This window comes from Pezoporus occidentalis, unplaced genomic scaffold (genome assembly GCF_034315485.1).
Source record: "Pezoporus occidentalis ecotype Australia unplaced genomic scaffold, CSIRO_AGI_Poc_V1 ctg94, whole genome shotgun sequence".
Taxonomy (NCBI): domain Eukaryota; kingdom Metazoa; phylum Chordata; class Aves; order Psittaciformes; family Psittacidae; genus Pezoporus; species Pezoporus occidentalis.
This window is the reverse complement of record NW_026916304.1, coordinates 736,753-759,489: the sequence shown is the minus strand read 5'-3', so window position 1 is coordinate 759,489 and position 22,737 is coordinate 736,753. Positions and strand designations below refer to the sequence as shown.

General features: G+C 41.2%; 1 protein-coding gene across 2 annotated transcripts in view; it reads left to right on the top strand.

Annotated features, from left to right (window-relative positions):
* DPYD (dihydropyrimidine dehydrogenase) overlaps positions 1-22,737 on the top strand; it is a 357,309-nt gene that overhangs the window by 252,742 nt on the left and 81,830 nt on the right. For both annotated transcript variants that reach the window (XM_062606149.1, XM_062606148.1), the window contains exons 17-18: positions 16,671-16,791; positions 17,613-17,732. In XM_062606149.1, coding sequence (XP_062462133.1) covers positions 16,671-16,791; positions 17,613-17,732 — 241 coding nt within the window. The remainder of the gene's footprint in view (positions 1-16,670; positions 16,792-17,612; positions 17,733-22,737) is intronic.

Here is a 22,737-nt window from a genome sequence, read left to right as displayed (position 1 = left end):
CCTCGGGGGGAAGACACAAGGAGGAGATTACGAGCTGGAGATTTTGTAGGTTGAATGTGTTTAAATATTTAGTGCTGAAAGCAGAAAAAAAAAGGGAGAAGCTGAGAATATACAAAACGCTTGGTTTTGCTGAGAACAAAAATGCATTATGTATTTGACAAGGAACAAGATGAAAACAAAGACTTTCCCAAAAGCGCTCGGACTGGGTTCCATTTCAGTGCCCTGTAGATATCTTTCAGATCACAAGCCAGTAAGTACTGCGTATACCAATAATGATTTTGAAGGACATGAGAGATAAACACATTTCAATTCGCGGTTTCAGCATACAAACCTCACTGCATTGTAGAATCACAGAACAGGGCAGACATTCTGGTAGTGCCACCTACAGTTTTAGCATCTTCTCTTCTGAGAGCCTGTGTTCTGCAACCTATAGATTTGATAGAATTTAGTTTGGAATTATCCGCGCCTGATACCTCTGCTGTGTAGAATTCTGATGCAGGTACATCCCATGACTTCAGTGAGGAGAATGTGCATGGTTTTGCCCCTGAAAGGAAGATAAAACATGCACAAAAGGCAGTTCTTACACTAATATCCTTGTGAAGCTTTCAGATTTTTGCATGTTTTGTTCATGGTTTGAAGTTTGGTTTGGCTTTAAAACGTACCCAAATGTGGTGAACTTGGAAGTCTGAAAAGCCTTGGTTCACAGCCTACCGGGAGAGGTTTTCTAGGGTTTGACTGTCCAGGTTTCAGAAGCCTGCATTTTGAGCAGAGGGGGAAAAAGAAGTAGAGGGAGATGCAGAGTGGGAATCGTGGTTGCAAGAGCAGAATTGGACACATACTATTCAGCTGAGCCCCTACTAGGGTCAGGGTTAACCCTAACCTGGTAGGGGCTTGTAGACATCTTACTTCATCCTCACTTCCTCAGGTAAACACTGAACATTTAAGAACTGAGGTGTGGGTGGAGAGCTAAACCATTAGCTTCCTACAACTTTTAGGAGGGATGCAATAAGAGCTGGAATTGGTCATTTACCAAAGTTACAGTTAAAAATGGGAGAGAATGATGCCAACCCCCCAGGACCACACCAGCAAAATGTTAGTAGTTATTACTAATCCTTTACCCTGAATTGTATTCAACCACAAAGAGCTCCAGTGGCGTTTTTGGTAAGCTTAGGAAGCAGTTCCCACCCTTCACTCTACAGAGCATCTCTCAGGAGTTTGGGTTGTCCTACCTGAGCTGGCAGCATGCAGGGTGCAGTTTGGTCAGGGAGAACCCTGAAGGTTTTGCACAGAAGCTGAAACAGGCTCCTTTCAAGCATCCTATTTCTTTTTTCTTCTTTAGGCATATGTTATTTCCAGCTCTCACTGGTTGGAATAATATATGCATGTGAAGTTGCTTAGATGTGTAGTCAGTAGGGAGCTGTCTGGCTACATGAGTTTTTACATATCTTTCAGCTATTGTAAAATCAGAGAGAACCAAATGCAAAATCTCAGCACTCAGGGCTATCGTGTGGATTTGTGACTCTCTGTGGAGGAGATCAGATCCATAAAGCACAAAGAAGATTACATTATATATACATATATGTTTGTATAATAATAAAATCTCTCTCCCATACAATATGGATATTCTTTTGAATGTTTAATATCTACAACTTTTGCTAAAGTATGTTCTCGTGTTTGCTTTACTGTCTCACCAAAATAGAAAGAAAATGTGCTTCTTTAGACAAATAACTGAATAAAACAAGCCCTCTTTAGAGGGCTTTATCCTAGGGATCTTCCTCAGAGTTGGCTAAAATTCAGTTATAGTTGCTTTAAATGTGGTTTATTGAAGCAAAAGGTGAGGATAAACTGGATAAAATAACCAGATTTGATGAGATTTATCAGTAGCTCTTTAGAGGGCTTCCACACCTGGTGGTCTCTGGAAACCCCATCATAAAATAGGAAAGTGCTAGGAATTATTTTGGCTCTACTCCTCATTTGGAGGGGGGGGGGGGGGGTGTTGCCATAGCTAAAGTCAGACAGGTCATACATAGGTGACGTGGGGAAGAGAGGGCTCAGATATGCCCTGGGATAAAACCGCCACTTGATGTCTAGAAGTCAGGGCATGAGGCTTTGAGAGACAGAGCAGCTTTCCTGTTTGTACAGTGAAATAGGTTTTCTTAAGCCTTTTTGATAATATAATCCATGTCTTCCTAGGAAATTTCTGTAAGGATTAGGTCCCTTTTCATGCCGAAGCACAGCAAATCCTCAGGAAACTACAGAAATGGGTGAGGTGAAAAATACGGGCAGAAAACCGCGTGTGGATTTTTACCATTGATAATGGCTAAAATGTTCTGCCTTTTTGGTTGTTGTTCTTTAGAAAAAAGGAAAGAAAGGTTAATTACACTGTCTACTTTTTCTCCTCATTTCAATCCCTATGGTGTGCCTAAGGGGAAGTGTAGAAATCTGGGAACATCAGATTGGGCTTTTCTCTCTCCTGTTTTGTTCTCTCGTCTCAAACACTTCCATTGTTTTATACTTACTGTATATTTTAAGGATTCTAGATATATCCTATATATATATATATATATATATATATGAATTTGTTCCAAGCATGGCTGTTTGTTTTATACTGAACCACAGTGCTCAGCTTTTATTTGATTTCAATTCCAAGTCATTAGTGCAGACACTCTGGCGCCCAAACAGCATAGCTAGCCAGAGGGTAATATTAAGAGGCATCTGTATTGTTGCCAATAAGTTACTTAAAGCTGGTTCTGTATAAAATGTCAATTATATTTACTAGTTCTGATTAATGGTAATAAAGTTAAGGTTTATAATACTTCATAACAATCTGCAACTTTATAAAAGTGGGTTATCATTAAAAATCGTAATGCAGTTTCCATGATGAGGTTTAACAGCACTAATTCACAGGTTTTCTTTGACTCAGATAACATAAGTGTACCAAACATTTCATAGGAAACATAAAGCCAACAACAGATCATTAAGAAATGACAGTATCACTTTCCCAATATAGCTCATTACTCTAGCAATTATGGCATCAAATTATGACAATAAGAAATCAGGTGAAGCATTGGAGATTTCAGTGTCTAACTTCTGGGGGTGTATTCGTGGGGCATTTTTTGTCTCTTCACTGGAAACCATGCAAAGATGGGGTTTAGTTTGTTGGGTTTTTTTTTACTTATCCCTCTAAAAAGTGGCATTAAGTATTCAGAACCATTACTGTGATGTGAAATCAACAAACCTCAGTGTTTGGCTCTTTGCTTTTGGTCCAAAAGTCAACAAGTCTCTGCGGCTGCTCTGGTAAGAATGAATGGTTGAATCAAGGTGTTGATCTGGGGTTTATTTTACATTCCTGCTATGTGTCGTGTTATTCTTTCTTGTTCAGGTCTAGGAAGTGTCACCTAGAATCATTACAATAAGACCAATTGGGATGAGTTATATCCAAAGTGAATTTCCTTGGCCTAGTGGGGAGTGAAAACCAACAGAGGGAAGAAAAGAGCAGCTTGAAGTTGCTTGGAAGGTAGTAACAAAGGTGCTGGAAGAGTAGCTATGAAGAGGGAAAAATGATTCTCTGTAGTGTCATATGATGCAGCAAAGGTCAATGGCCGCAGATTAGCAGGATGGATGTTTCAGATTGGGCACCAAGCAAAGCATTCACCAAGGTTATGCGGTACAGGAGCACGTCTAGTAGGGCTGTGTACTCTCAAACTCCAGTTTTCAGGGCTAAGGCAGCAAAGCCATGGCCAACCTCAACTGGTGTTGGTGTTAGTCCCACTTGGTGAGGGAGCTTGGTCCCTGCAGATGCTTCTGTGATTCTGTGGATTCACCCTGCTCTGATGCTATCCAAAGGTACTGCATTATTTGTACTGCGGATAGGAAATGAGGAGTGGATAAAAGCAAACGCAAGAACTCACCTGTTCACTTGGGGTGAGAAAAGCAGTGTGGCAGGGAGATCTCAGCCCAAGTGCAAGAACAGAGATTTTTTATGCTATAAGCAAATAGTTGTAAAGTTAATAACAGCCTGGCTTATAAATATTTCTCATTAATTAGTTGTACCTCCTAACCTCTAAAATAGGGGAAAAATGTCTGCCTATCTCAGCATTTAAGCTATAGGTTTGGGGGATTTTGGGGGGTTTTGTTTGTTTCTGTTGAAGGAAGCAGGTATGTCTCTCTTGTGAGCACTGAAATCCAGGTCCTGGAGGTTTAAGTAATCAGATCATTCATCAAATGAATTTGTTTTGTGGTTCTTTTCTTACCTTTATTTTCATTTGCCTTCAAGTGTAGCTGCTGCAGCCTCTGCTGCTGGCTGTGTTTATTGCCTGCAATTAGGAGGCAAGTTTCATAAAAGCCCACAATGCCTCATTCAGAAGAAGACAAATCTGTCCAAAACAGAAAGCAAAAAAACCCCAAAGCCCTGGTTACTCTGCACAGACGAGAGCTGGCTGCATGGCACAATTGGATTTGCTCTGCTGTACCTTGGAAATAGGAAAGATGAGGCTGCTTTTTAATTGAAGTGCACAGCATAGCATGCTAATTCACTGTTGCTCTGCCAGCAAGGAGCTGGAAGTATTCTAAACAAATGATGCCCCAACCAGAATTTGATTATATCTGTGTTCATGTGGCATTCTACTATCAGCCTATAATAGTATGCTGGTTAAGTATAATTCATTGAGTCCTGCAGGCTGTATTAGTTCTCCCTCTTTTGTATTGGTTACTGCAACAAATTAATGCAAAATACAGCAGGGTAGTGTTGCACTGTGCTATAGCAGCAGCTACTCCCCAAAATCCAACGTGACCCAGGAGCATCCAAGTGAGGTTTGTGTTCCTGTTCCTGGTGGAGTTTCAGGGTTTATGTATCCTGTTGTTCCCTTTCATTGGCCAATGTCATCCTTGGGACCTTAAGGAAGTTCTTAAGCTGGGATCTTAAAGAAGTAAATCCCAACTGATCTCACCGTCTCTCTCTGTCAGTGCCCTCTTTTCTTTGGGGCATGTTTCAACCCAATGATCTGTTCCAGTCATGTTTCGGGGAGTTGAAACTCTGTCAAAGATGCTGAATTTTGGACAGCTGGGCAGGGGAGAGAAGTTGTCTCCCCCCAACCTGAGGGATATGAACTGTAATAGCCCAGCTGAGAGCAAAGCTCAGGCAGATGCAGGAAATCCTGTCACAGGGCACAAACTCCTCAGAAACAGGGATTCATTCGTTCAGGTGGTGATGGTGTTGCTCTGCATGTGCACAGGTGTGCTGTGCTGGAGGGTGTTTATCTGGGATGTTCGGGGAGAAGGGATGCTGCTGATTGCCTCCTCCAACCCCTGCAAATGTAGATCCAAGAATGCTTTTTCTCAGGCCAGGGTATGTGTTTTGTGGGCTTATCTTCCTGGCTCCCATACTGATCATGTCCACACATCCTCCTTTATCTTAGCTCAGTTTTGTTGCTTTAACCTCTTTGGATGTGTTATTTACCTCCTCTGGTTTCATACGTGTCTCTTCCCTTTCTCTTTCCACTAAGTCCTTCTTGAAAACCCTCCTCATAAAGTCAACCCTTTCCTGAGGTTTTTCAAAGTCACAGTTGATTCATGAGCTGTTTCACTGGCAATCTGCACAGAAGCAGCTTGCTGACTATGTGGTGACTCCAGCACTCACTCCCTCCAGTACCTGAGGCTTCATTCCCTTTTTTGTTGCCCACACAGGATTCAGGTGTGATGGAATGTCATGATTTCAGTGGATTTCCTCCGTGTCTTTAGTTCCTTATATCCTTTATGTGCTCATGGAGTCTATTTTGTGTAGCATATAAAGGGAGACAATACTTTACAATGAGCTATGACAGTTAATTGGTATTTTGTCTTAAGAATTGTGTTTTTCCTGCACTCGAGAAGAAATGAATTAAGATGCAAAGTTTAATAAATTCATCATCAGAACAATGTTCTGTGATTTTATATTGCGCTTTGACAGCGTTTAATCCACTGTTATTGCTTTGAAGGGTTTTTAATTGAATTGCTCAAAAGACCAAATGGAAAAGAAAAGGAGATTATAAATAGGACAGTAACTGTTGAATTGCTGAAACCTTTTAGTGGTGTGGTATGGTTTTGTGGTGGTATGTGATGAAAGCATTTCAGCTGGCATTTCACATTATAGATGGCAGATACCAGTTTAGCCTATGTGTCAGTGACCTGCCACTGTTTCTAAAGGAAGCAGGAAGATTTGAGCTGGATGCAGTATATATGAGAGAGCCAGAAAGAAAGAAAACTGTGATTTTTTTTAAAACCAAATGGCAACCTGTACTTTTCTTGCAGTTGTGTTAATACTTGGAGAAGCTTTCAGGCAGAAAAGGGCTGTAGAAAACTCAGGCAAGCCAATTTCTGTGCTCTAGATGATTGCATGTTTTGGCTAAAGGTTCAGATTCCATGGCCTGCTTTGCCTTTGGGTATGTGGTTGCAGCATAAGGAGGTGGTATTGCAGTTGTTCATTCTGATGATGTCTGGTAAAGAGGATTTGTTGGAAAGGAAATGATCAAGTATTTCTGTGCAGGTAAAAGAAAAGATTTTAAGCTGGTTCATCCTGGTGCACAATAAAAGTTAACTGTGCAGTGCACATTAAGAGCTTTTCCTTGCTATGGTTTCAGTTTTATGCCACCATTCGCTATAGTTAATTAACAGTGTGTTAACTGGTCCCTTCACTGCCTACGTGAGGATTTTCAGGGTTAGACTCATACTTGAAACTTTACCTCCTAGTAAAAGTCAGCGCACTGGGAGGCTGCTCTTTGCAGCAGAACAGATCTGAATATAGTCCCACATGATCATTATAAAACTAAGTGGGAAATCCTTCTCAAAGGATAGGTTTTACATTCCTCACTTTGGTGTTTTCAAAGGGTTATGTTTTTCTCAACTATTTGGTATTTTCTGCCTCTGTATTATAGGAAAGGACTGTGAGATTCTTGTGCTCTACCTGACCACTGCTGCAGCACTCAGATTCCAGTTCTGTCCTTCCCTTTAAAATACTTCATGTACGGTGTAAACCAGACAGAACCTTTTTGCCTTCTAGCAGGTAACCTCTGCATGAACTAAAGAGCTGTAATATTGTTTCATCAGGCTGTGTACCATTTATTTACAGTGATATGAGAAACCTGCTTTTGGTTGGCCGGAAACAACCAAAATGAAACATTTTGTTCTGTCAGGGGTAAAAAGGCATTTGTATTAGTCAACACTTTACATCCCCCAGTGCTGCTGATAATGAAATCTTTCCATTTAGTCACTTCAAGAAGATTATAAAATGGAAATGTGTAGTTTCTTGGAACGTTTAGGTCCAATTGGTATCAGAACAAATAATTTGCTAATTTGAGCTGGCAGTCTGTGCTTCACCCTTTCACGACAGCTATTATTGACCTTTATTGTCATAATCAAAGAAAACAGTGGTTGTATCTGGCTCTAGCATTGCACTAAAATCAATAGCTGTAAACAGTGATTGCTCCAGTTTGAACTGACCTATCTCAATGAAGCACAAAGAGCTTTCCCTGTCATATAAGGGAACTATAACGATTTAAAAGCATTGTAGTTAATTTTCAAAGTAGAAAGTTTTCCAACACTGATGTTTCTTCTGGTTGCTTCGATTAACATTTGAAATTGAAAACCACCAAAGCAAACAATGCAGACCAACCGACCAACACCCCAAACAAACCCCAAACATTTGAAATAAGGATAAATGTTATGTCTTCAAAACAAATCCCATTGTTTTTAGTGCTGAGAAAACAAAAAGCTTTTATGCGAGCTGAAAAGGGAGGAATTGCAAAACTGAATAAAGACAGCCCCGAACTTCTCCATCCTCACTTGGATCTCAGCTTCCTTCTCATCGTTTCTGTAACCCCCAGCCCAAATCTGTGTTTGGTACTTTTGTCTCCTGGTCAAAAATCAAAACTCTCAAGCTCGTTTTTGACCTTGTCTTCATGTTGGTGATCATTCAAGCTATTAGGTACCACATTATCCAAGCAGGGGTGTAGGAGTGCTGGGCTGCTAATAAGGTATCTCCCACACAGCACTTTGATAAATGTATTCTTGAGTTGGGATGTTGGCCTGTGTTAATATTGGTAGATATGTTAAAAAGCTTTGAAGTGGGGTTTGGGTTGGTTGGTTGGTTGAACATCCTGTTATTGGGACATTTCTGCAGCTCTAGCAGTGTACTGCAATAAGGAAATGCTGTAGGAACTTATTGTTCCCATTTTGTCATTTGGAAGAGGGTGAAGTGATCAAAGGCTATTTCTCAAATGCTTTTAACATCTTTCCAAGGTTCTAATTGTAGAGCTGGAGAAGGGAGAAATAGTGATTGTGATACCAAAGGGATTAAGAAGAAAGAAGGAGATGGGGATCTGCTAAAATTGAGATCTGTTGAAATTCTGATGTTGTCAAAACCTTTTATGAGCCTTTTAAGGTTTCTTCAGTTAAACACTATTCAATTTGAAGTTCTGATTTGTTTTAGATGTACCAGGTTTGGGGGTTTTGGTTTGGTTTGGTTATTTTATTCCAGTTTTCTAGAAGCAGGAACCTCAGCAGTATCATAGTCTCATGTTGGCTTTGCTCACTAAGTGCTGCTATCTCACCCAGTATAGACAGGGGCTCAGAGCTTTGACTTCTCAACTCGGCCATGACCAAAATCTGGACCCAATGACACACTGTTATCACTGGTAAAAAAGGGAGAATCCCACTTAGGATCCCCAGGTGGAACTTGCAGTGACTGCTTTGAAGAGTAGCTGATCATATAATGCCACCATACTTGCTGCTTTACTTTACCATAATGAAGCCCTAGCATTCAAGAATGGAGCTTAGATGACAGACGTTGTAGTTCTTCTAACTGAACCACAGAGAAAAAAAAAGAGTTGAATCAGATCTCTAGGCTCTTACTTTGATGGTTTTTGGAAAAAACATCTTCCAGGCTGCCCCATCCCTGGCAGTGCTCAAGGCCAGGTTGGACACAGGGGCTTGGAGCACCCTGCTCTAGTGGAAAGTGTCCCTGCCTGTGGCAGGGGTTGGAACTGCATGATTTTAAGGAACTTTCCAACCCAACCCAGTCTGGGATTCTGTGAAATGAGGAGTCATTGCTTCTTATAAATACAAGGAGCATATAAGCCTTTGCATGGTCTCCAAGTGGTCATGTTGGGCCTGGGGGAAAGGTGTCTACCAAAACGAATGTAGTCTTTAAGAGCTGATGGGAGATTTCCGTGCTATAGTTTTAGCATATAGTTTTTAATCTGCAGTATCTTGTAAGCAAAAATTAAGCTTTTTTCACTTGTAGTACATGCTCATTTATATGAGCTCTATGAAATCTCCTCCGTTCAAAAACATTACAGGGTTTTTCCTGTTCTAAAGAGAGCACTTTAATATAGAGAAATAACATAAATGTCTTCATTTACCTGGTAGATTTCTTTTAAAAGGTCCTGTGGAAGAAAGGAGCATTTCAGAGTCTCGAAGTATATATAAGTATATCCTTGAATTAAACCGGTGAGCAAAAGTCACAGTACATATTGTTGCTATGGTAGTGTACCTGAATGGTAGCTATGTGGACGTGGCTTAATTCTTCTCACGTGAATCTCTGATGATTCAGGAATTCTTCCACAAAAACCTCCAAAACAACCAAACTTACAATCTCTCCTCTTATTGCAAAGACCTTTTGTTTCGAAGTGCAAGTGAATAAAAGCTGAACCGGAACAAAGCATTTGATGCTTCCACAACAAAAGATGAAATCATCCATTTAGGGACATCTCTGGACTTTTATCCTGAAGAGATTTTTACTGTCCCGTTGTACTGAAGATGTCCAATGAGATCTTGAAGTTGTTGTTAGCTTGGTTTGGGGGTTCTTTTTTCTCTACTAGTAGTAAAGGCTTCCACCACCTTCTTACACTTTGGGCCTCATGCTAAAAGGCAATACTGTTGACCAGAAAAGAGCCCTGAATTCACGTGCTGCCATCTCTCAAAGCTTTATTTTGTGGCATTGGTGTCACATCGCGTCATATCCTAGATTCTAGCCAGAAGGATACAAGCTCTCATCCAGCAGCTACAGTTTGGGGGGGTTGACCAAGCTGGCCTCTGAAGTTTTTTAGCCATTTTCTTAATTTCATCCTAGTATATAGAGGTAGTTTCACACACAGCAGTGAAAACTGTTATTCCTGCCTTAGGTTAAACTGCCTCATTTCTTTCTTTCTGACAGCTGCGGTCAATAGATGTTAACCAAAAGCTGTCAAATTTCCTGAGAAATGAGGAAGCATTTTTTCCACTCTGGATGGGAAGCAGAGAGTTGCTCATCTTCTATCCTGGGAAATCTTCCTTTCGTTTGACAGGATTTAAACAAATTGTTAGCTTTAATTAAGTTTGAAATGGGACAACTGCACAACCCAAACTGCCCTTTTCTGGATGTGAGAAGACAGTAAAATTAGCCATGAGGTTCAGGAATGGTGTCTCTTCTGCTCTAGTGATTGACTGCAGTTCTATATTTAGGTAATGCTGAAATTTGGGCTAGGTTTCAAGAGAGAGAGTTTTATGAAGGCAATGTCGGATGTCTTGGAGGAGGAGGGAGAAAATATAGCTGTGGAAAAGATCAATAGTAATACAGTACAGGGTGAATTCTAAAGACAGACGAGGCCCTCAGTGCCGTGGGTTAGTGGTGGACTTGGCAATGCTGGGGTAAAGGTTGGACTTTATGAGCTTAAAGGTCTATTCCAACCTAGTGGATTCTGTGATTCTATGCCATTAATTTGTAATGCTTAAGGCTGAAATTCCCATACTTTTTTTTTTAATTCTGATTTCCTCATGAATTTCTGGATTCACGTTTGATCTGGAAAGGAAATACGTGATAGACACATATAAAAAGTTAAAGCTTATCAGGCTCAGCCCATCTGTGGGATGTCTGTAAAAGATGCTGATCCAGACCTGCGTGTTGAGCTGCTGGAGTGGATTGAGTAGGTGAATAATCTACAGAAATGATCATTCCTCCTTTTCCAAAGCTGCCTCAGTGTGTCCCGGCCCTGCCTGCAAGTGCAGGCTGTGGCAGGTAGTGCTGCTGTAATGTTCACAAGGAAAAGGTGGCATGGTCCTGTTGCATGGAGGTTATCCACAGATGGAGGAAGATTCTTCTTTCTTGTTTTTCACATGAGGGTGCATTTGAGTCCTCGTGGGCGCTCAGACAGCAATTTGACTGAGAGCAGGTTTAGCTCTTGCCTTGTAGACTATTGAATGAAAGAGTAAAGTGATTATAGGATGTGAAAGAAATTGAAAAGCCAGAGCTTGCAAATTCTCACTTAGAAAGTTTTTCTTAGGCTGCATCTTTCCTGAAGACAAAATCACTCCCTCCTTTTCCCACTGCTATCCATACGAGTTTGGAAAATGGATCTACTGTGCTGAGTGAAGAAGTCGACTGGAGATCCCTCCAATGCTAATAGATGTTAGAGGGCTACAAGATATACTTCCTGAAGAGCCTTTATAGAAAGAAGTTCTGTCACCAGAAGAACGCACTGATGAGGGACTCTTGGTGCCACTTGCTTACTAACTATATATAACAAATCCCATGCCAGCTTCATGTGTATTCAATTTATGCAAAGATAAAATAAGTCCCATAACTTAGAATCAGCTTTTAAAATTGCAAACACATTGACATAATGCATGATTTAGCCATGAAATTCAGTTGCAAGGGATACATATGTGACTAGTTCTGTGGCCATGAAGTATTTATGAGGAAGATGAGACTTACGCTTGCATTAAATTGAGTGTTCTGATTCCTGAATCTTTGTTGTTTAGGTCATTGTAGTCAGTGATAGCTGAGATTTAAGAACTTCACATGCAAGGTCCTAATATATCTTGCAACATTCTCTGTTCCAGCTATTCAGGAGAATGGACTTGCACAAATCACCAGCATGACCTGTAATAATAACTGCTATAGTCCTATGTAAGAAAACCTTCATATATATGTAAAATCAGGATTCAGTCTGTGAAGAGTTGTATGTCTATACTTTCCACAATTGCAAAGATCCTTACTTTGTTCTTAGTGAGACAGAACTGCCACCGTGATAGTAATTAGGCGATGGACTGAAGATTGCATGGTATTGTCCATATTCTGCAGCATGAATTAGACTGGATCAGCTCAGCTGCTCTACTGAGTGGGCACCTTCCTTCTGAAGTTCTTGGGGAAAACTCTGTCACAGATTTATTTTTATGGCATCTTTCAGACTGACATTTGTATTCTTTATATATGCACACATGCATATGTACATTCCCTCACACATCTGTGCTTCCTACGGACTGTTTGCGTAGTTCACAAAAGCGTGTTCTTGACCCTAAAGCAGTTGTATTTCTCTCTGTTGCATTATTCAGATACTCTGAAAAACTGATTAGATTCAAATATTAGGAACATTTCTTTTGTGCATGTAGCAAGTATCACACGGTTTAAGGTATTCTGAAGGATCAAGGGCAGTCTTCTACAGGACAAACCTCTTCTGACCTGTATGCAATTGACTTAGTAAAAGCTGGGCACCGAAGCAAGGTGAGTTTGAGGAGGTGCACCTCAGTCTGCCTCTCCTCTCTCCCATTTACTAAGCAGCTGTAATAGTACTTCCCTGCCTCTGAGAGGTGTTGTGGATACAGTGTAAAGATCATGCAGTAGCAGCATAGTGTAAAAACAAGGATTCTGCAAGAGCACTGAAAACAGGGCGCAATAAAGACTTCCAGAAACCCAGAGTCAGACATTTCTGTGGTAATCTTGTCATGAGTTTATTTCTTTCCATGAAATACAAGGAGAGGTGACCTACTCTATGCTCAGCGTCTTCACACTCCTTTTTAAACAAGCAGGATGTATCTGCCTTGGGGGTGATAGGACGTGGGATTCATCTCATTACCAGTGCCAAATGCAATCAGTAGACAACTTGCTGCTTTAATTTCTGAGGACTTACAGTTATGGTTGTACTTAAGCTTATCGTGATCATTTGGGGGAAAAAAAAGGTGAATGGTTGTTTTTCCTCTAGTATATCCACCCATTGGCAATGACTGGTTAGGATTAAAAGTTCCATCTAGCCCAAGGCTATAATGAATATTCAGGCAAAATGGCTCTGTACAGCTGCTTTAGGGAAGTATAAAGGCAACGCCTCTACCACTCAAATCCCCCGTGCCTTTGGAATAAACAAGCAATATTCGATTAAGGACAGGAAGACAGAAGACACACTTCTGTACATCTCATACCAAAAGAGACTTTGTGTGGTGTTAAATTGCCAACAGATTCCTGGAGGTACGGTGCATGAATCAGTGTTACATTTTGGTCGATGGTCGATGGTCGTTTGACCAAGCTCTCATTGAAATACTGTTTGTTTAAAAGACAATGATAACAAAAATAGAGCAGATAAATGAATTGTGTCCCCAGCTGAGGCTACAGCCCACCGAAACACTGTTCGTTCTTCTGGAACATGCTAAACATGCATTGCACTGTATCATCATTAATGAGGGAACCAACAAACCTGCTTGTGGGTAATAGAAGAAGATAATTTGTAGCAACAAAAGCAGTAAAATCCTGTACTACATGAAGCAGAAGAATATTTTAGTTTGTTGATTTAATTACACCTAATAACATTTTACATAGCAACCATTTAGAAAATGTTTCTTAACTATGCAGGCTTTATCAAGCACTTTATCAATGGTAAAAGCCGCAGGCACTTTCATAAAGTTGGATTGTGGTAAAAAGAAGAGATTTATGTTGTATTAGCAGTGATAGGTTTTGTTTCTAGCGTGATTTACCGGCCTCAAGGTTCATTCTTTTACAAGTAACATGCTCATCCTTGAATGTTGTATAAATCTAATCTCTGCTTAGAATCAGTCAATGCAATTTGGAAATTGGGGTCAATCTTTCAGAAAGCCAAGTAGATGTGAAGCCTTGAATCAGCAAAATTAATAAGGCAAAATGAATCATAGAATCCCAGACTGGTTTGGGTTGGAAAGGACCTTACAGCTCATCCAGCTCCAACCCCTGCCACAGGCAGGGACACCTCACACTAGAGCAGGTTGCTCCAAGCCCCTGTGTCCAACCTGGCCTTGAACACTGCCAGGGATGGGGCAGCCACAGCTTCTGTGGGCACCCTGTGCCAGCGCCTCAGCACCCTCACAGGGAAGAGCTTCGGCCTTAGAGCTAACCTGAACTGCCTCCGTTTCAGTGTGAACCCATCACCCCTTGTCCTATCACTACAGTCCCTGATGAAGAGTCCCTCTCCAGCACCTGATGCCTTATAATGCATTTTTCCAAGTCCTCAGTGCAAATAGAAAATTAATGGGTTTTTCTTGATGATTTAAAAAATAAAGGGTGATGTTACAGTTAAAAACAGGTGGGGATGTATTCCTCTTTGTGAATCTTTTAATTGTCTGTGGGGTGGCACAAGGGTAACCAGTATTCTTTTAAAGGTATCTAACATAATCTTTATATGATATTTATTTAATGAGCAACAAATTAGACAAAGGATGGGGGGGGGGAGGGATCAGCTTTAGAAATGCCTGTTTTATTCCAAAATTGTCAGATTTAATGGAATTTATCAATTTTTTTGTATACTATTCAACACCTTTCCCATTGCTCTCAGTGACTCTGCAGCAAAGCACTGTGTTCTGTTCATTTTTCCCTGTTTCCTCACAAAACATCCTTTTTCCTTGGGCTATGAAGTGAAGGAAAATCAAAGATTTCACCTCCTTTGGTTGAGTTTTCCAGTTATTTTCCGATGAATTTACCTGTGGTTTTATGGGTACTAAATCCGGGCAGGTTTCCAAGGCTAATACAAGCGAGCCTTTCAAAAGGTCTTTTTCTAAGCATGTGCCAAGCTATCAGATAGTTAATCTGTTTAGTAGCTTGAGAAATTGAAGACCCTTTCATTGCATTTGTTGCATTAATCTGGGTGTGGGAGAAGCAGAATCGATGGAAAATTTAGGTCTTTACTTACTTCTGGAAAAGAAAAAAAGCTCAAATTATTCTTTATTAAGTCAGGCAGACTCGTTAGGATGGGAATTGGGTTTGTACAAAGGGAAGAGCTCTTCCCAATAAGTTACTCAACATGGATTAAACTAATTGTATTATTTGTATGTGTTAGTGTGTGTAATTTCTATGGCAGCAATCTTAGCTCGCTGAAGTCAGCGTAATGAGTTATGTGGTGCCAACCTCCTGAACGGTAGCACAAGGATTCCTGAGAATCATTAACATAAAGGATACACAATTCATGTCTCATTTCTGCATGGGGCCTCAAGGAAATTCAGAACAGAAATGAAAGTCAAAGATACAGCTACTCTCATCCTGCCAGTGCAGCGCTCATCCATATTTCATGGGTGCTGCATGGGCGGGGAGGTCACTGTCTTTATTGGAATGGCACAGCTAAGTCTCAGGGTTTTACTGTTCATGTCAAGCACTGTGTGCTCTCGAGGAACACAGCCGGGGGTGGGGGGGCGGATTTGTTGTGCTTAACCACTGATGTAAAAAGAAAACACAACAAGGAGTTATTTCCTGTGTTTCCACTGGATTTCTTGAAACTTCATTTAGGCTCATCCCATTCTCAGTCACAACATAGCAATGCAGCTCTGTGAGGTTTTACAGTATCCAATTGTTCTGATGCAACAGACTTTATTTTTGGAGAGATTCAGTAAATGTAAATATCTGCTGTGTTCACTTTTATTCATTTTCCCTATTTTGTTCATTTTCCCTATTTCCTCTTATTTTTTTTTCAGAATAGTAAGTGAAGGAAAATCACTTCATGACCGGGAAGTGATTTTCCCACTGCGGTACCAGTGCTGCGGTACCAATTTGCCTACCCAGTGGTTACACTTGCACTGACTCTTGTAATAGCACCATTCAGTTCTTAACTGCATCACATCTACGTGAATCACTATTGCAGGTTTTAAAGTATTTGTTGAAGGGCATTATCGGTACCAAACGGAAAAAACAACAACCCATACCCTGAAAGTTATATTGAAAAACAACCACTCTGTGTGCCAGAGGCAGAACGTTAGTTCCACTGAGCTGTTTGCAATGGAAAGGATAGTTGATTACTGTCTACATGAGATGTATTCCATAAGGGAAGTAGATGCCTGGAAATCAGGAAAAGCCAACACTTGATTCGATTTCTGGCTTTAGCAGAGATGATTTCGATCTTTCATTTACACTGTGGCCATCCCAAGCTGTTCTCCTAAGTCAGAGGAGAGTTCAGAAATGCTGAATTGCATTCTGATAGCTCTGTAAGCTCGCCTCATCCTTGCTGTTCTGATCAAGGCATGAGCAGCCAATGCTTCGGTTTCACATTATTTGATAGGGTTCTGATTACGTTCAATATATGTTATATAGACTCAGTCATTACAGCTGAAAAGCGATGGGTAAAGAAAATCTCTGTCATCCAAAAGGATCTTTTTCCCTCTGTGGGAAGGGAACATTTTGTGACATCTCTGTCTTTTTTGGGGAAAAAAGAAGCTAATCTTCCTTTTTTTGTGATCTAACCTTTCTGCAGTGGTTTTGCAGTTCCTCGATGTGTCTGAAATAAGTTAACTAATGAGATGAGGTTGAGCCCTGGTGTGTAATTTCACAAAATCACTGCATAGCCATTTACAGCAAAGTTTTCTATTTCCTTGATCTGTCTTTTGTTCTTATTACTTTTAATTATGTCCTATATTTATCTGACCTATTTGAACAGGATCCAGAGCTGGTACGGAACATCTGTCGCTGGGTTAGACAAGCTGTTGAGATTCCTTTCTTTGCCAAGCTGACCCCAAATGTCACTGATATTGCGAATATTGCAATGGCTGCGCAGGAAGGTAACCAACTCCAGTGCACAAGCTGTGCAGATTTACTCATTTGCTGGATGGGGTAAGACAGGGCAGTTGCTGAAATAACAACAAACAGCACCAGAAACTAATGTGAAGAGAGTTTGAGGTGTTTAGAATGAGCACAGCGATCGAAGGCTTCGTGATTGTGTTCATGCTTCTAGAATGTAGCAATATATGACAAGAACTGTATTAGACAGTAAGTTAGACATGCTTGTGTGTGTGTGTTTATCTGCACACTTCTGTGATAGTTTTACGTTTACCGTATCACTGTAAACTCCCCTATTCCTCCATTTAATAGTGAAAATGGTGTGTCTGTCCTGAGGAAACAGAAATACACCATTTGAAGATATGTGGTTTGGGTTTTTGCCATAGAGCTTAAAGTGCAGCCTGTCAGGAAATGAAGTTCGCAAGTAGGAATCTATCACTTTGAACCGTGGTCATCATTTCTCTGTCACATCACTCATCTCACTCCTCACAAGGTTGGAGGAGGTGACCTCTGTGCTGGGGCATCTCCAAGGATCAACCAACCACTGTGGCAGGTTCTGTCCCACACACCCGCAGGGCAGAGATCTGCCTGTCAGCCCCAGCGTATCCCTTACAGCTCTTGCAGCCTGTCTTGAAGCTCATGTTAAATTTAGCAGCCCAGAATTGGCCCTGTGCATCCCCCTACAGTTTGTTGCTTTCTGTCTTCAGCTGTTTGTTTGAATTTCTCCTTATTTCACACTTTCGCAGTTTTCCCGTTGTATTTTTGTCTCTCTTGTCCTTACACACATGATTTAACAAAAAGCGACTGACCTTTTCTTTCACAGGTGGCGCAGATGGTGTTACAGCCACCAACACCGTGTCGGGACTGATGGGACTGAAAGCAGACAGCACACCTTGGCCAGCAGTCGGCGGGGGCCTGAGGACCACATATGGTGGCGTGTCAGGTAGGTGTTGCCCTTTTTGATGCATGCTGCTTCCTTGGAGGCTTTCAAAACATCAGGAGGTGCTTGTAGTGGGCTAGAATATCATGTCTGCAGTCACACCGAGTCCTTAAAGCTCACTGCTGGTCAATGTTTCGAAGCCATGACAGATGGAACAGATTAAGTGTGAAGGCTCTTGGGTTGCCCTTTCCTTAATGGTGAAGTGCTGCATCAGAATCCTGTGATGGGGTCGCTGGAGAGGGAAGGAAATCTCTTCTCTGGTGACCCTTGCTTTTCCTCAGATTTTTCATTCTGTCACAATTGTCAGGCCCCACGCTAGACAGAGGCTAATGAAAGGGCATCGCAGGGGGAAATATCAACAACCCAAATGCAGTGTGTGTTTCATAGCCTCCCTCCTTCCCACCGAGGGCACCTCTGCCAAGGAGGTTATTTCCTCCTCTTCCCCTGGGGCTAAAAATGATAGACTGTATTAGGCAAACATATGCATATTTTGTAGCCTGTTTATTGTAACACACAAGAAGAGCTTGTGTAGGAAGTATTTCCAAGTTCTGCTTCACAGTTTCATTTTCAAACCAGCAGTGAAACTTATGCACTCAAGTTCAGTGCGTGCGCACACTAATGTATTAATCTATTGACCCTGTGCACTCTGTTGCTGTGACAACATGAACTTGGCCCTGCGAAGACAATACTGTGAGCTTCTTGACTTGACTGGTATGGAGATTAGTCTCCTTGGTGATAGAGGTAGCAGTAAATATACATAACAGAAGTAACAGCATCCCCCTGATTGAGTCAAACACTGTTTTATCAGACGTGCCTCCTACCTCTCCCCAAAAAACATAATGAGAAGAGACCAGACAGGCAAAAAAATGCTGTATTTTATGTGACTGGTGTTATCCTTAGAAATGCAGCAAAAGAGAACTTTTAAACAAACTTTAATTCAGATGAGTGTATTCAGTGGAAAATTGCCTCATTGCCTTAGATAACTACATGGAATTTGGGATTTTTTCAAGGAGGCTGAAAAGGAAGAAAGAGATAACAATCATTATGCCTATTGCACGGTGATTATTTCACAGTGACACTCCAGTAAGATGTTATATCTTCATATTATGCAAAATGTGAGGAAGAGGGGAACAAGAGCAGAACAGCTACAGCCCATTTCAATTTCTCTAGCCTGCCATGTTGACAGGCAAAGAATAAAGGAGGTCACAGTGGGGGCTGTGCATTAAAAATTAATAACAGAACTATTGCAGTAGTATTTTATATAAGTAACACTATTCGCATTGCCTCATTGAAGTTGCAGTTTCTGAATAGGCCTTCCTACCATAAGTCTGTCTAATAAAATCTATCAAATAACTGCGTTAGGAAAAGTGTCTCTGTGGCACAAAGCTGACACATGGGTGTAGTGGAGGTTGCAGTGGCACCTGGATGCTTGGCTATAAGGGAGGAGGCACCAGCATTTCTGGAGTTTATGTCTGTTGTAAGTGGGACTTGAGGAAAAGTTCTTTATTTGATATTTATATGGATGCGGTATCAAAACGTATTTTTAGTGACATGGTTTAATGGAGGACTTGGCAGTGCTGGGGTAAAGGTTGGACTTGATGATCTTCAAGGTATTTTCCTGCGTGATTGATTCTATGATCCATCAGAGGAGATAGACAATGTCATTTTTGGATACACCATTGCCCATGATGCAGATCTGGTTCTTTAAAATACATGAAAACCACTGGGAGTCAATATGTAGCCAATAACATCAATAGGCTCTGCAGTACATCACAGCGCTTTCTCCTTGGCCATCAGGGTTATAGCAGTACACAGTTTAATGCAAGCAGGAAAGCAATTTTAAGTGGAGAGAGCTAGCATGCTTACAAGCAGACCATCTTGTCATGTCAGAGCGAGGGGCAGGGCGACCACATTCTGAGGTCTGGTCTGGCTATGCCAGCGCTGAGATGCGTGGCCTGCAGCCAGACACTTGACCTTTCCGTGCTTTGTTCCTCCTGTCTGTGAAATGGCAGTCACACCACATCAGTGCCTACAGGCTGCGCTGGGAAGTGCTCTGCAGTCCCAGCAGGAAAGTTGCTTCCTAGTGTCAAGTATTGGTTTTCTGTTTTGATGTGCTTCCACGTCTTGTTTCTGGTTTATTACCTGATGGAGTCAGGAAGTTTTTGTTGTTTCTTCAACTAATTCCTCTCAAGAGAGAATTAATCTTTTAAGTGAAAGGCAGTGCTATTATAAAAGCAGTAAGCCTGGTCCATTTTCCATGTGTTTTACCAAAGCACAGCTGGTTTATCATGTTCTCTAGTGCACAAACCTAGAGCAGATAGAGCGCATAGCCAAGCTGTATCTCAAATGCTGGACTTTTTCCAGTCGCACAGATTTCAGTTCTTTTCTGGACTAGAAATGAGGCTGGCTTGGCACAGAGGTACAGGAAGAGTCTGTGTCCCACAGGGTGCAGTGATCCTGGTGGTGTATCACCAATAGTCACCAGCCCCAAGGAGGCCTCAGCACAGAGTCCCTGTGGTCAGGGGTGCTGGTAAGGTCTGAAATGTAGCTGTGCTCAGAGCTGCTGGCCCTCAGCATCACCCAGCCAATGAGGGATTGCTCACAGTTTATGGAGTACTGGAACTTGGCCTCTTCTTCTCATCTACCTTATGCAGAAGCAGCTGTATGCAGGAGGCCTGTCCTTCATTATTCCAGAGATACTGAAAAGAGAATTTCTTTTCAGTTCCTAAGTGATGGTTTCCTATGGTTTGTGTAACATCCATACAAATAACAAGAAAAAATAGTTGAACATTGCTGCCAGACCCTGCCATGTTCTGAGAACATCTTTAAAACCAGAGACACTTAATGCAATTACTTGAAAACCCTCATTTAGCTTTGAGTTGTCGCAGTCAGTGTTTTCTTCCTGTTTTGATGTAATTTGATCAGCTGGAAATGGCTAAGCTGTAAGAGGCATCACTGTTTCCTCCTTCCTCCCCTCCATGCTGTTGGGTGGGTTTGACAGGGAAGGATCTCGGTATCCCAGGTGGATGTTTGACCACTAGACTGTAGGATTAGGCTCTCTCTTCTCTATTTCCCTGCGAGTACTGAATGATTAATACAGAGTGGAACAGCTCTCACAGGATGCGCACTCGCTGACCTGCACATGAGCCTGACTTGGGAGAGCCAGGTTTAAATCCCAGGTGTGAACATGGATTCCAAGTTTGCCCTCCAACTATTGACATGGTGAAATCGCCCTGGGGTTTCTTTTCCCGTCCTGCCTCTATCCTGGTGCCAAAAAACCCCACAAGATTTGCAGGAAAGATTTCACTTGAATTTTGACAAATGGTTGTTTTCTAAAGAAAAAACATTTCTAATTGGCACTACAGAGCCTCAGCTGAGCCCAAAGGCTATGGTAGCCCTGTGTGGCCCTGTTATGTGAGAGGACCTGTGCTTAGAGGATTCCAGTCTTCATCCATTTTCATAAGGTTCTAGGAACTGCCCATTCCTCAAAAAGTGGGAATGAAGCCTCCAAAATTTGGTATGGGAAATCAGCCCTTATGGTGGAAGAAAACTACTAAAATGAAGCTATGGCTCCCCAACGTGTGTAACTATCATACGTGTTGACAGGATTAGAGGCACACTTTGATTTCCATTAAAAGGAGCTTTTAGAATTGATCCGATAGTATTTCAGGTTCGACGTGGGATTTTACCCCGAGTTCTTCCTATATGCATGCAGTGAAATGATTGACTATTTAATATTATGAAATATTGTTTCTTAAAATGAAGCTAATTCAGGGGGTTTATCCCCATAAAGAATAATGTCCTCTGGCTCTCTTCTAGTCTGTATAAGTCTAAATCACTTTATAGAAATATAAATTATTCTGTAGCTATTAGAATAAGATGCCAGGTTCCACAGAGGAATGGTACTGTACTGTCAGCAGCTACATGCTTTCCTGAGATCTCTTTCCTTTAAATGTCTATTAAAACTGAAACCCCAAAGTTTTTCCATAAGCTTTCATCCTGTGCTTCCATATTCCAGATGTGTTTTATAAAGCACATCACATTGCAGCACAATAGGGTATCTATTGCAGGCAAAATAGAGCAGCGCTGCTGTTTGAATTTCCATGGGGCCTTTTTGTTCTTTGTCATCTGTTTGTTTCTCTGGTTTTGTCTGGAAGCCAGATCCTTAGGGGATACATTTATAAATCCATACGCTGGACTTAGCAAAAAACTTGGGTTAAAAGCAAATCTCTCCATGGTGCACTTGCTGTGGATCCTTTTAATGCAAAACTATTGCAGTATTTTACAGTAGTAGCTAGAACACCTCATGTCAATGTACTGTTATTGCTTTCTCCAGGTAGTCCATTCTGCGGTACTTTTGGCATTATTTGCACAGAATAGGTTGTACATAGTTTTGTATGGTTTTCAGAGCAAGAGGGATTCAGAAAGTTGTGTGTTCTAACTTCGTAGCTGACCACGAGGGATGTCAGCATGAATATTCATAGATAGCAGGTTCAGTCATTAAATGTGGGGACGTATAATTGTTGCAGTTAATTTGAGTTACTTTTGAGGCAAGTTAGTGCAGCTGTCTGGTTTTTAAAGAAAGAACACCATCCAACAGCAATTGTGACCTTTAAGGGGCTGCTTTGCAGGTGTTACTTCATTACATTCAAATATACACATTCTATGAATAATGGACGTTATTAATAGGGGCGTATATTCTAATCTGAAATGTATGAATTACATTGGAAGAGGCAAAGTTGAACTTCTAATAATAAGGGCTGCCTTTGAATTTTATGACACATCATTAAGGGGGGGGGGGAATAAACCCCGAGCATTCACTTTACTAACCCCAGTTCTTTCAGTGGAGTTTGGTCAATAGAAATGAATGAAAAGCTGCCTAGCACTGGCAACAAAACAAAATGCATGTATGTATAGGCACTTCTGTTTAATAGAAATATTTACTGAGAGTTAAAGACTATTTGCATTAAGATATAGTTATAAAACTGTGTGGAGAGGAGTAAAATAA